The 15415-nt window shown below is 30.1% G+C and overlaps 1 protein-coding gene and 1 non-coding gene across 2 annotated transcripts in view; both read right to left on the bottom strand.

Annotated features, from left to right (window-relative positions):
• Positions 1-3137: 3137 nt before the first annotated feature.
• Positions 3138-3209, bottom strand: Trnap-ugg. The gene has a single exon. It is a non-coding gene; the product is annotated as a tRNA-Pro (tRNA).
• A 3922-nt stretch (positions 3210-7131) lies between these two features.
• Positions 7132-15415, bottom strand: part of LOC108689906 — a 76649-nt gene continuing 68365 nt past the window's right edge. The window contains exon 7 of the mRNA XM_018196864.1: positions 7132-7180. Coding sequence (XP_018052353.1) covers positions 7132-7180 — 49 coding nt within the window. The remainder of the gene's footprint in view (positions 7181-15415) is intronic.

The raw sequence follows: 15415 nt of genomic DNA, 5'->3' as shown, positions 1-15415 counted from the left end.
ATTGTGCAATGGTATCGCAGAAATGCATCGCACGCAGCCATGATGTTGCTGATCATCATCGTGTATGACCAGTGACGCGAGAATAATTTCGCAGAGACGCCCGCAAACATGACAATCCGTTGTCACCCGGTTTCTCATTGTCGCGAGTCCTATTCGCGCCGACGAGATGTGAAGATCGATTTACAGCAGGTTGTTAAAGGTTGTTAAATGAGAAACATCGAAATAGCGTCCCGGGAAATAAATTTCTTATACATTGGAAACAGTCCAACGCGCGAAAACGAAAAGAAATAAAATACAATAGTAAAAGTAGAGACAGCAAGTTTGCTATCGTATGCATCGACGCTGTCTAGACATAAATTTTATATGAATGTATTTCTACCATTTGCCACGGCCAAATATTATTTTCCGCGTGACTATAATTATTTTTTAATTCTTCGTTTGCAATCATATTTTATTCCCTCCAAATTTATTTACTGTGCTATATATATATTTCTTTTTCAAAAAATATGGAAAAATTCTGGATTATTTTCCAACATCACTATTACTTTACTGGATAGTTTTCTAACAAAATATTTTAGAAGTGGGAACCAAACTCTGCCTTTCTTTATTTTGAGGAAATTTGAAAGTGAAATTGTTGTATCAAAAAGATTGCAGACGAACGATTAAAATTATTTAAATAACAGAGCAAATAATACGTACAGTATCCTCCATAAGTTTGGAAACATTCTTTTTAGATTTAATCTAAATAAAATAAAGTAAATAATTATTTAATTGAAAAAAGATGAAATAAAAGTATATATTATCTATAACGTACATATGTATGTATTTTTATTTCGTCTTTTTTCAATTAAAAATTTAATAACATGCTATATATTAAAATATGGAATTTTAATTAAAAAATGCGATTCACGAAATCTGATTCTTCGAGGTGATTTTACAATTTTTACGTAGTCTGAAATCAACTTGTGACTCAAATAGTTTACCACTTTTATTATTAGAAATCATTAAACTACAATTAAATGACCTGTGTATATATAACGAACACAAGTATGACGTCGCTAAACAAATGACAATATACACATAAACAATAGACCAAAGTGCGAAATTCAATCTTGAGCGCTTCGATGCTGTGAAATGATTGTCCAACATATTTTCAGTAAGCTTGTAAAGATTCTAATAAATGTTTATCGTTATTTAGACATCTTACGAAATATTTAAATCAAAAACATGTATAGATCGCTGTCATGTAATGGCTTTCCTATAAAACGTAAAGTATTCCCAAACTAGGAGGATACTGTATAATTAACTCTCGATTACAAGGAAATCAAACAATTGCAAGTTATACTCTTTTTTTAAGTTTTATTGTTAGAAATGTATAGGAGAGAACATTTCCTTCTCATCCGAAAATTGGTAACAGCCGCTAAAGGTATCTCGACAGTCGCGGCAATTTAAAGGAGAAACAATAAAGATAGGGTTTCATCAAGTCATTACATCATCATTACGCATGGCAGGTGGCGTATCACCCGCACGAACACCGTCCATCCATACACCTCTTCCTGTGTGATCTTCACATTAAACTGTGAAATACACACGTTAAACGCACCTGTGTCCCAAGCGTGTTCGCCTAATATGAGCCGGCAACTTTCAGGAAATTACCTTTGGGACCAGTTTAACTTAACCGAAAACCTGTCCGAGCGTGCCGCAATGGTCGATCGATCGTTGTAAACCTGTTTTTAGGCAATGAACGGAAAAATTTCTGTGCCTCATCGGCATATTGTAACACACACAAGTCACGTTTATTTTTATATAAGATAGTAATAATTTTGTTATTGTCAAAAAATTATATTTTGCATATCTAATTATTTTATGAAAACAATTAGTAAATACATAAATACCGTTCATATTCTCGTTATTTCATATTAACTGTTTACACTCTGAAGCATTTTTTATAAATATCGTATATGAAAATACTACACTAAAAAAAATTATACCAAAAATTTTAATAAATTTTAGTTTAGTATCAGCTGAAAATGTACTAAATGTATACATATATTTATTTTGTACAAAAAGAATTATTAATTTGATTTAACTATCACTTTTTTATTTATTTAATAAATGTTTATTTACATAAATAAATTAAGTTACTATTCAAATAAATATTTATTAAAATTACATTTTTCTTACTGTAAGAACTTATCGTATATTATAATATGACGCTATGCTTATCTTAGTGTCGAGACACTACCGTGTCTCTAGACACTTTTGCATATTTTCCTATGCGATATTTTTTTTAATACGGCCTCTGGGTCTTTTTTAGCACAAACAAAATTTTATTCTAAGTTTCTCTATATAAAGAAGAAAAAAAAAGAAATAAATCGAAAAAATATTTGGTATTTAATATGTAAAAATACATATTTAAAAATAACTCAGAATTTTTCCACATTTTTTTGAAAATGCCTAGAATAAAAAATCTGAACTGGACAAAAAAGATTGCCAACGGAGGGTGAAAAAATATGATTAGAGATGGAATAAGATTAACATTTATTATAAAATATAATAATAATTTAAAAATCAAATTGGCTTACATGTGAATTTTATATCGTAACAAGCGTAACCTTAAAATCTCATTTTTCAGACTTTTTTTTATGATAAATACATCAGAATTTATCTTTGCAGCTGATATTAAATCACGGGCTTTAACTTAAATGAGTTCTAACACCATTCTGAACGATAAACGAACAAATAGAAGCTATTATGTTCACAATGTACAAAGAATAATAAAAGCTATTATACATTTTAATGCATGATATGTGTTACTCGCTATCGTGCATGTAAAGCAGATATTATTTGTACGAAGATTTATTTTATATATTCCTTCAAGTACTCATCTAACTTTCACATCACATACAGTCAATTTGTTAAGTTAAACGAAGAAAATAGACATCAGTCAGAAATGTAATGTTTCTGTCAAAAGATAAGACATGATAACAATGCTTATCACATAAGATATCACGGGCATATGAAGCTGGCGTATCATTGAGATACAGATATCGCCAAATAAAAACACATTAATAAAAGAAATCTTAGTTGAGGTCGATTTTTAGCTTTTTAAATTAAAAAAATAAAATAAAAAAATTGGGCTCAGCCGGGATTTGAACCCGGGACCTCTCGCACCCAAAGCGAGAATCATACCCCTAGACCACTGAGCCGTTCTTGGAATGTGAGGTTTACTTAATGACATCATGAAATGTGCAATAAATTTCTTTTATACGTAAATATAAAATTTTTATTTTCTCATTTAATCATAAATATATAATTATAAATAAATATATAATTATAAAATATATAAATGCCTAATTAAAATATTAAATTTGGTTAACATTGTGTTAATTAAGATTAATGCATAAGTGTTTAATTTGAGAAAAAGCACAAATTTAATTATAATTATTACGAAACTAATTTTACGAGATTTGCACGATGTTCTTTCAAGATTTTATCTTCATTATGTCATAAAAGATTGTTATTACCTTTTACAAGACATGAAAGCCATTATAGTGGCGTTGAAATAATGTCATATTTTGAGGCAAAGAATATAATAAAAAATAATAAATTATAACAAATCTCATTCAAGAAAAAAAATCTCAAAAATAAATTTCCATCCCTTAAAGGTTAATAAAAGCAGGAGAAGTTTAATATATTTGTTTATCATACCAAAAATAAATTAATGAATTACCACGTCAGAAGGAAAATATTCCCTTTTCAACGACAAATTACACTGCAGATACAAGCCCGACCGTCATTTGGCCGCGGCATTTATCACAATTAGCGCCACAAAATAGCCACTTAATTTCAGTACGGGATTCTTCCCTCTTTCTCTCCGTGAAAAAAAAGAAAGCAATACCTTCGTTTACCGGCGACAAAAAGAGCCGGCCCTTGTACCTTTGTTTCGCCGCAGTTAACTCGCTCGTAACGTGTCGTCACCCTTCCGGCAAAAACGTGCTATGGAAACGCGTCGCGACGACCCTTATACAAGCTGAAGGGTCGGAGAAGATTTGTGGTCGCGTTGGGTGGACCGCATAGGAAACTCAAAGGGACGGAATCCCAATCTCCTTCCATTGACGTGCGGTCAGACAGTCGATTTTGAATAGACTTCTCTAAAGCGAAAATCAAGAAGGCGCGTTTCAATTGTTCGTTCGAATGATGCCGACGATATAGAACTACGGACAATCTTAAAGGTTGTTGACTGACAACTTCGAAAACACGTGTATCACGCGGTATAATAACTTGGCAGGTGCTACAGTCGCGGTTATAATATCGCTTTGAAGGAATACTTAGTAGAAAGTGTGATATTTTTTGCCGTAATTAATAGATTCTATATTAATACAATTATATTTGTGCAATCTAATATAGTAATCATCTCTCTTATTCTAAAATAATTTACTTAACTCAAATGCATATTTCATTCACTCGATATAGTACATAACATAGTTTATTACATCATTTGTGTTAAAATTGTATTTTATAATTTCAGTATTTCTAAATATACTTAAATGTGTAGTTTAGATTATCTACTTTTTGTCAGAATAATGACATGTAATGATAAATAATTGCAGGATTCGAAAGTGCATTCATATATAAAACATGTATTGTTAAAAACATTTGTGTATTAAAATGCATGATGCACTTACAATTATAAATAAAATCTATATTATTTGATGCAAATTATTCACAAAAGTTATCTTTATAAAAAATTCGCTTGATATCATTTATTTTTTCAGAATATTTAACATATAATATGACAAATAATTAAAAAATCAGAAATTCATACATATATAATATATGAATATATTTAAAGGTACAATGTATATAGAAAATGAATATATATATATATATATTCATTTTTGATATATTATATACATATGAATTCTAAAGATTATTTCAGAGCTAATAATCTATCTCTGCAAAGTATTCTCGTAATGCAACAAACAATTGAAGGATAAGATACGAATACATATATGAAATCTAAAAATATATGTACCAACATAAAACTTATACAAAATTACATATCTATAGAATTTCGATAGCTGATGATGCAATCTTTTAAAATGAATTTTACAAAGTTTACTTCAGAGCTAATAACTCCTTGTCAGAATAGTTAGTATCCATATTTTTTAATGTGACAAATGATAGAAAGATGAGAAAATGCACACGTAAATGGAATATTTAAAGAAATCGCATATCAAATGCATAAAATTACAAGATTCTGTTTCAATGACAATTATAGATTTCTTAAAGCAAACTTCGTAAAGTTAATTTCAGATTTATTTTTATGTAATGTCAAATTATTATTATGTGCTAAATTATTAATATGATAAATATTTAAGCTTCTTTTAATTGTAGAAAAAATAAAAGAAAGTGGATAGCCATTATTTAAAAATACAGTCATGTGCAAAACTATTAGGCACTTATCATTTTTTCGCATTTTACGAAAAGTTAAATATCTCGGCGAAAAGAAATCTCAGAGATTTTCGCATTTTAAAGCGTAAAGATAGGACTTTAAATCTACGTTTGAATCTTTTGTCTACGATATTATGTTTCTAAGTTACATAAAATTGAAAAATAATATCTTTGCAATGTTTTTGTCTTATTTTAAAGTGCTACAGTTTAATAAAACATCAACAAATTTAATATGAAAGTAACCTAAAGTAGATTTTTTTCTCTTTTGTCTTTTTTCTGTATATTTTTTAATTTCAAAATTAAAAAACATTTTAGAAAAAGTAAATTTTTACACAATGAAATTTCATACAATATAATAAAAAATACAATATTTTTGCGAAAAATTATCAAATTTTTTTCAAAAAACATTTTAAAGCTTAGAAAGCTTATTTTAAGATACTTTTATATCAAATTTTGTTTACTGAAACAAAAGATTTAAACGCAGATTTAAAACCTCATCTTCATGCTTTAAAATGCGTGGTAGAAAATCTCTTTAAGATTTCTTTTCTCCGAGATATTTAACTTTTCATCAAATGCGAGAAAATAGTCAAAAGCGCCCCTTACTTTTGCACAAACTTATACTTTTGCCTTACTTATGAGTAGCATTGGTTAAATTATTTTGATGAAACCGAAGAAGGGACAATCAAATTATTTTGTCCACAAAACCAAAGATTATGCCTCTTTTTTAACAAAGCGGGTGATGTGAATAAAAAATCCAGAAAAAGTTTCTTTTTTACTTCCAAATATAAACTTTACGAAGTCGACTTCGAAAAAAGAAACTTTTTCTTGGAAGTAAGATAATCTATCCTAATCAGAGAAATGCCAGGTAATATATGGCATTGAATCATGAGCAGAATACACATGAAGTTATGCTGATAACAAATATGTTCACTTACCAATCGATGTACCGTTTCTGCAACTCGATGAGCTCCTTCCTTGATAGCTCCATTGATAGATACTGCGCTCAGATGGATACTGCATCATGCCAAACACTCCATCGCACTAATATAACAAAAAATTAAAGAATTAAAAATACATACGTATATATAAAATATACATTTTTAAAAACATGTATTAAAATGTACGGTACACAGAATTATAAATAAATTCTATTTTAAGGTTTGAATTATAAATTCTTTAAAATAAAACTTCTCTAGAGTGAATTTTCTAAAAACTCTATTTCAACAATGTGACAAATCATATAAAAAAATGCATGTCACACTATAATAAGTATTGAAGCATGATGAATAGAAACATAAAATTACATCAATATAACAAATATATTACACCAGTCGATGTATTCACCTTAAAAATTTGATAGGGTCGTTCCACTGCTCCACTGCTCCATCGCACTAATATAACAAAAAAATTGAAAACTAAATACATATATAAAATGTACATTTAGAGGTATGTATCAAAAATATACACATAGAATTATAAATAAAATTCTATTTCGAAGTTTGAATTATTATGTAAAGTTAGCTTTCTAAAGACTATATTTCAACAATGTGTCAACCACAAAATGCATGTTACATCGCTATAATGATGCAGTATTGAATCATGACGAACAGAATATATAAAATTACATCAATATAACAAATATAATAACTTACCAGTCGATATATTCTTTACAATTTAATGAGTTCCTCCTGGATTGCTCCACTGCTCCAAATGTTTCATCGCACTAATACGACAAAAAAATTGAAGAATTATAAATACAAATTAATAAATCATAAAATGACATTGAACCGTAAAAAACTGATTAATATTCTTAGTAATGATTTTGACATCATTTCTATGACATGATGATTTATATTCTGCTTGAGATGTATAAATATACATTTAAATCGTATCAAAATGCACGATATACAAAATTATAAATGCAATTTATGCAATTCTATTTTGAATTATATGTTAAATTCTCTAAAATGAAATTGGGTTAAATTTTGTAAAAACTATTTCAACGTGTCAGGCCATGTAAAATGTATGAACATCGCTATGATAATGAAGTATTAAATGACAAACAATGAAAAATTACAGCAATATACAAAAAAAATATTCATTTACCTGTCGATGTACCGCCTCGATGAACTCCCTTGACTGCTCCATTATTCTTAGATACTTCATCGTCCAAGACGCTCCATCGCACGAATTAGCACAACACAATTACCGCCCGATTACCTCACATAACACTCCCGACGCGTTTATTTTATCTCACGATGCACCGAGAACGCGTAAACAACACGAAGTGTAACCTCCACGTCAAGTTATCAAGATTTATCGCCAAATTATCGATCGAATTCTATCACCCTCGCGTCGCAGGACGAGTAATTAATGTGACACAGCAAACGGTTTATCCGCGCTATCCGCGCTTTTGTCGTCGACATCATCATTCGTGAGTGCCACATAACCAATGTGAAACATCCGATTGTCCATCATCGATTGATTTCGCCATGATTTGTGCACTTGTGACAGATTCGCGACAAATAATTAACGTCTTCCCGCATTCCTCACCGTAAACCGAGTTCACGATAAACCGACACAGACGCGACGCATAAACATGACAGTTGTTTATTATCTCGCGATTTCGTCGAATTTAGTGACACCCCGCGCACCGAATATCACGCTCGTGATGTATTCAAGAGTTAACACAACACAACTCACAATAAAAACCGACATTTCCGATGCTTTTTGCGTTCGAAGTACGCTCAAAACGAACAACGCGAAATGGCGATTCCCTTCCTCCTCTTCCCCGCTTCGTCGAGTGATATTGCCGATTCGGCTCGCGCTAACTTTACGACACAGAGTTCTTCACGAACATTATAGGTCTGTTTTTTATTGCTGCACAAACAAATGTATATTTGTTTCACTTCAACTTATTGCACTGTGTGTACTAGTTCAGAAAGTGCAGCAATAAAAAACAGACCTCTTAACGCGCGGGAATTTGACCGATTTTAAAATCGCCAATAAGATCGATCAAATTCCCGCGCAATTCGTGAATCCTGTATCGTCGTGAAGTTAGCGCGAGTATCGGCAACATCATTCGACACAGCGGGGGGTCGCCATTTCGCGTTGCTTGTTTCGATCGTATTTTGGGCGTACTTTGAATGCAAAAACCATCAGAATGTCAGCTTCTATTGCAGATAGTTGTATCACGTTAATTACTTGTTTCAAGTACTCGCGACTGAGATATTCGGCGCGTGGAGTGCTTGCTAAAGTTCGATGAAATTGCGAGACAATAAACGACCGACATGTTTACGCGTCGCGTTCACATCGGTAGTGTTGATCGTTAGCTCGATGAGAAATACGGGAGAGTCGAATAAGACAACGGATGATCGTGTTCCGTGTTACTTGTCAATCTGTTACGAGTACACGAATCAAGTCGGCGGAAAACGACGGTGGGTGGACTATCGGATGTTTCACCTTGGTTATGTGACATTCGCAAATGATGACACCAATCACTTACGGTTTATTAACGTTTTTAGCATTATCATGACTTATTAATTTACTTAGGTACGTATGCATTGCTAATTCTTCAATTTTTTGTCATATTAGTGCGATTTGGAGCAGTGAAGCAGTCAAGAAAAGAACTCGTCGAGTTGCAGATACATCGACTGGTAAGTTAATATATTTATAATATTATATATTGATGTAATTTTATACATTCTGCTTGTCGTGATTCAATATTGTATCATTTGTAGTGATATAACATGTATTTTATTAATATATTGTTTGACATATTAATATGTTGAAATAAAGTCTTTAGAGAAGGAAGCTCATTTTAGATGTATACAATAATATATATATAATTCAGACTTCAAAATACAATTTTATTTATAATTCTATGTGCGGGGCATTTTGATACATATGTATCTTTAAATACATATTTTATACATGTATTTATTTTGAATTTTTTAACTTTTTGTTATATTAGTGTGCTGAACTATTTTGAAGCAGTGGAACAGTCACAAGGGAGAAGCTTATCGAATTGCAGAGGCAGTACATCGACCGGTAAGTGAATATATTTGTTGTATATCGGCGTGACTTCATGTATATTCTGCTCGTCATAATTCAATACTGTAAATTACATGGCGTTTCTCTGACTGGAATAGTTTATTTGAAATTGACTCTATAAAATTTATTTAGAGAGAGAAAATGTATGAATTAGAGTATTCTATTTATAATTTTATACTGTTAAAAAAATATTAATTTTAACTTAAAGATGTATAATGGACTTTCTGAGACATGCAATAATGTTAAAATTAACATTTTTGCATGTCAGAAAATCCATTATACGTCTTTAAGTTAAAATTAACGTTTTATTTTTAACAGTGTATGTAAGATGCAAATGATACATAAATAAATATGATGTGTTATATAAAATATGATAAATAAATATATTGACATATAAGAAAAAGACATTGTTCCTATATATACACAGCAATTATTACGAAGAATATTACTAAGATCTCGATAGTCTATGAAAGGCTTCAGACGCTCGCACGGAATGCAGGAGATTCGACTTCCGGCCGAGGTAATATTTTTCGCAATAAGAATTAATTATTTACAGATTTTAATATGTCGTTCAACATTATTAAAGATGCGAAGTTTAAGATGCAAAGAAGCATCAAATTATTAAACTGCTAGTAGTCAATTTAACTCCTAATATTGCTGCTAGTTTAGTAGAGATTGCGTTTTAAGACCGAAAAATCATTTCAACACGCAGCTTAAAGGAGCAATATTACATACGTAGTATCCATATAAATTCACCTAGAATTATACAAGCACTTAAGATCCAGCTTAGAGCGTTAAAGACATTTATCTCTATTGGTCAATTGAGGATTGTGTCTTCACATATACGATCGAATGAGACTCAATATTTAAAATTGATATAATATAAATGTTTTCAAATATATGTATATCTTCTATATATTTCTGATTTTCTTTAACTGATGTTTATCTTTTGACATTACATAGTGAAAATGAAAAAGTCAAATTTTTTAAATTAACTTTATGAAGTTTATTTTAAGAGAAAGCTGTAATTTATTGTTAGAGTAAAATTTTTGAACTTTTATATATTTATTGCTATATAAGTATTATCTTTGAATATATTCCATTTATGCATGCATTTTTTATTCTTCTATCGTTTGTCAGAACCTATTGTGAATGGGGGTTGTGTATAAGTTAAAGTTGATAAGTTACATTAGAATTTTATTTATTAACAAACATTTATGAAATAATGCTATTGCTAAGATATTTTTATATTCACAAGCAATGTATAATACTTTTTAATTGTAAATTATCATTTGATAAATACAATAACTGAACATACATGTTTATGTATGTATGATATGTATTAACGTAATAAATTGTTGTATACAGATACAAATTTATACATATTTAATTATTCATCAAATTACGATTCACAATTAAAGTTAATGATACAATATCAAAGTATGTTAGTAACATCATTATTTTAATTTGATTACTATTGGCGAATATTATATCTGGATCATTATTATTCTTAACTCTGTATATCTGATTACATTACATATTATATCATATTAAGCATCGTTCGTTAAGCTATAGTTTCGAATTTGAGCGATCATTGTGAGCAATTGCTGTGTACGTTTTTTTATAAACATACATATAATCTTCAGATAAGCTCGGAACATTCATCGGTTAATTTTCAACGAGATAATCCACGATGACGATTCTCGATTATCTTCGCCCCTCATTCCACGCCTTTTAACGCGCCTCGATACTGATCTAGCTAGTCACACGAGATGCGTTTCTCCTCGCGGTTTTTCCGAGAAGGAGTTTTCGTAAAATCGACCCGCCAGTTCTCGCCGAGTCAGCGCGCTAATCCTTATTTAACCCGGAGTTTATCGGCCGCATCGAGGTACGCAGGATTAACTTAGACGCGCGCCAGCACAATGGGACGCACGAGGGGACACCACTTAACGCACCTTCGGTCTCTTCTATCTCGATGCTGAGAACGATAGAGATCGTGAACGAGAGTTGTCAGTGCTTTTGCCCTGCTTTTTACCTGTGGATCGCTCGATGAAACTTTTTCGCTTTTTTTTTTTCGTTTTGTAATGGAAATTGAGTGAGGAATTCTGGTTCGACTCACTGGGATGTACCTCTTCGATTGATGCATCCAAGATGCGATTCAATCCATAGCATTGGAGATAAATTAAAACGTCGAGCGCCGCGACGTTTCTCGTTTCGCGAAGATGTATTCTACTAGATATTTCCGATGATATAAAATGTTCTTTACAATTGCTAACGTCAGCGAATAAGATATTATTGTATAATATTATCCATGTTTCCTAAAAGGATAAATATACGTTACGATTCCACGTAACATCTATGCTTTCTAAAAGAAACTTTATATGAAAAATTATATTTCTGGATGTCAAATTTTCTTTTAACTGTTCAGATAATTTTGAGGAAATATAAGGTAGATATTTTTACGTTGCAAACATAAATCGTACATCATTCTGTTTCGTATTCTTATTTTGATATTTATTCTTATTTGATTTGTTCTGATAAGATATAATGTGTCTAAATTTAGATTTTTAAGAATGATAAATGAGCGCACTAATAATATTATTATAACTATAATTGATATAATAACGCAGTTAGTACTCATTTATCCTCAACGAGGATTTTATTACTACCTTTCAACGAAATGTGATATCAGAATATAAATGTAAAAAAAATGATACAATAATTCAATCCTTTCATAAAAATATCTTTCTCCAGAATTATCTCAGTTCTTTTAATTACTTAATCTGGTTAAAGTAATAGAAGATTTATTTTAAATCGTCGTAACTGAAAGATTTATTTTAAATCTTCATTTCTGGAAATACGATTCCATATAAAATATTCACGACATAACATTGTTTGTAGAAAATATTAATACCAAAATATTTTATCAATAATATATAAGTGATAATCAGTGTATTACATTATATATATAATATAGATTTAATAATTAATATCTACTTAGACGATCTATAATTCATGTCAAAATTCAAAATAGAATGTTATATATAATTTTATGTGCTGTTAGAAGTTCACTTTAGGTGATATGCAATTTTCGTCGGATTTCAGGATTTAATTTTATATTCCATATGTGTATTTTAATATATATATATTTTAAATATGTGTACGTTCTGATTCTCTAAATACTTTTTATGTTATATGGCACGTAAAATTATAATGAATAAAATTTTATTCTGAATTTTTTGACAAATCGTGGATCAACTGAAACGAATTTAATTTTGTTAAATTTATCAAAATGACAAATTTTATAATAATATTGCTATTTCTCGTTGTTGTATTTTTAAAAATCTTTTTATTAATTAAATTATTAACTTGTTATTATGGAATTAATTTAGGACAAATATTTGCGATATCTCAAAATTAGGTCTTTCAATTAAATCTAGAACGAATATATCCACATACAGATCTACAGTGAATTATGATCTCTATTTCTCGATTTGCATGGATATTCAATAGTATGATTAGAGTCGCTAATCATCCATCATTACAGATCTAATTAAACGGCATGATTGCCAATATACATTTCCAGAAACAGTTGCGAATCGATCAGCAGCAACCATTGCATATGACTTATAGTTTTAAATGGTTGAATGTTTAACGAAGAATTTGCATGACATTAGAGTTGAACCCTTCCGCGATGGATTAATGCGCGCAATTTTTGTCGCATAATAGCACGATAATGAGCGCCCGAGGCCTGATTCCCTAACTGGTCGTAAAAAATTGTGGCCACTTATGTCTATGCTAATTTTATTTCCCAGCGAGACCAATCGCGCCACTAAATCAAAAAATGGAGGCACGGCAGAAGTGCGAACTGGAGAATAATTACGAAATGAATGAATCGAGAGGATCGAGTGTGCCGCGGGTGACAGATCTTCGCCTATTTATCATAATAGCAAGAAAATTCTTATTAATTTCGAATGCAACATGCAAATTAACACCATTCTCCATCGCGCATTAGCATATCGGATATCGAATATCAGAGAACGTTTTTTTTTGTACCAGTCATTTCCATCTTCGAAGGATTTCTTCATTTTCGGATCAAATAAAACCACATATGTCAACGTCAAAAATCTAATCTAATTGATACACTTTTTCGCGCGCATGGATAGGTTTAAAAGCGTTTGGCGCTATAATGCAGACTTAGTCGGATGAATATGGTCTTAACTGGAGCACGAAATTAATTTTATCGATACACAAAATTCAGATCGTGCCGCGTTAATTTCAATTGTTTGTATTATACGCGAAATAACAGCCAGCCGAATAATCGAATTTTTTATCGTCTTTTATTTCGGTATATTATCGATTGATTATGTGATGCGAATTTCAATCACACTCGAACGAGTGCATGTACATACACTTTATTAACTATGCATGGATTTTTATCATAATTATCAATGAAGAGAAGTTAATATTTAAAATAAATTAAATTAACATTTTTATTTATAAACAATTTCCAGTTTTTGAGAATGTTTAATAGTAGATAATATTAAACAATTTTTTTAAATATTAAAAATTTTTTATTAGTATTTTTAAATAAATACTAATAAAATTTTTTTTATTATGCTACTAGTATATTTATATTTTTTGTTGCGCTCATTTGTTGATGCTTTGGTAATCAACAAATGAGCGTACAATGATTACCTATGTACAATGATGTTACTATTTTTATCAAACTACTTTTATCAAAAGTTTATCGTGTCTTTAAAAGTCTTCTTACAGACATACTGCGTCACATTTATCAGGATTACAAATTATTGCAATCAACTTTCTGACATAAACAACAAAATCGATAATACATTGGCTAGTGCAATTTTTTTATTCTTATCTCTCAAGGGAATTTTGCTGAGTTGTAATTAATTCGATATTTGCAGAACTGTGTTCAGAAATTTCTACCCAGTGCTCAGTGTTATTTTATCCTTGTTTAATATTTGATGAATAAGGATAAAGTGATATATCCTGAATTCTTGAACGCATTCCTACAAATATTGAACTGACCTTTACATAGGAGAAAACAAGCCTGATAATATAAAAGAAAAAAATCTTGAAAAGTAAGCATTTCTAAGAAAAATGTTTTATACAAAAGTTTAAAATGATCTATTTACTAATCTTATTAGTTTGACCGTCAAAGTCAAATCGATTTTTTTTTAATGGAACATCCTATTTTTATGCCAAAATTTAATAGCTGGTGTCAAGAGTTTTTCAAAACATTATAATAAAGTTACTTTTTATTAAGTACTTTTTGAGTTATAAGATTTAAAAGTTATAATACCCGCCAGCATTAGTACTACTAAAAATGTCTGACCGACGATTAAACCTCGTAAATGTTGTTCAGGATAGTGACTTGAATAACATTTGTCAAGACCATTAGAGTACCTCTTATTTTCATTTTTTTAAATAAATTTTTAGTGCAAAAATGAATATAAGAGAAATAATCTCCAATGATCTTAATCTCACAAATATTATCCAGGACATGTTTCTGAACAACATTTAAGAGATTTTAGTCGGTTGGACACGTTGGGTAATGCTAATGTCGGCGGTACTGTAATTTCCAAGCTTTATAATTTAAGACGTATTTAATGGAAAATAGCTTTATTATAGTGTTTTGAAAAGCTCTTGTCTTCAGTTATTCAATTTTGGCATAAAAAATAGTGTTCCATTTAAAAAAAATCATTTGATCTTGATCTAATCTTAGTTATCCAAGCTCAAACTAATATGATTAGTAAATAGACTATTTTAAACTACACAACTTTTGTATGAAATATTTTTCTCAGAAATGCTTTTCGAGATATTTAAGAGGAATTTTTTTAATACCCTCTGTGTGTGTGTGTGTGTGTGTGTGTGTGTGTGT

Source organism: Atta colombica, unplaced genomic scaffold (genome assembly GCF_001594045.1).
Source record: "Atta colombica isolate Treedump-2 unplaced genomic scaffold, Acol1.0 scaffold281, whole genome shotgun sequence".
In the NCBI taxonomy this organism is placed as follows: Eukaryota; Metazoa; Arthropoda; class Insecta; order Hymenoptera; family Formicidae; genus Atta; species Atta colombica.
This window is presented reverse-complemented; position numbering and strand designations above follow the sequence as displayed.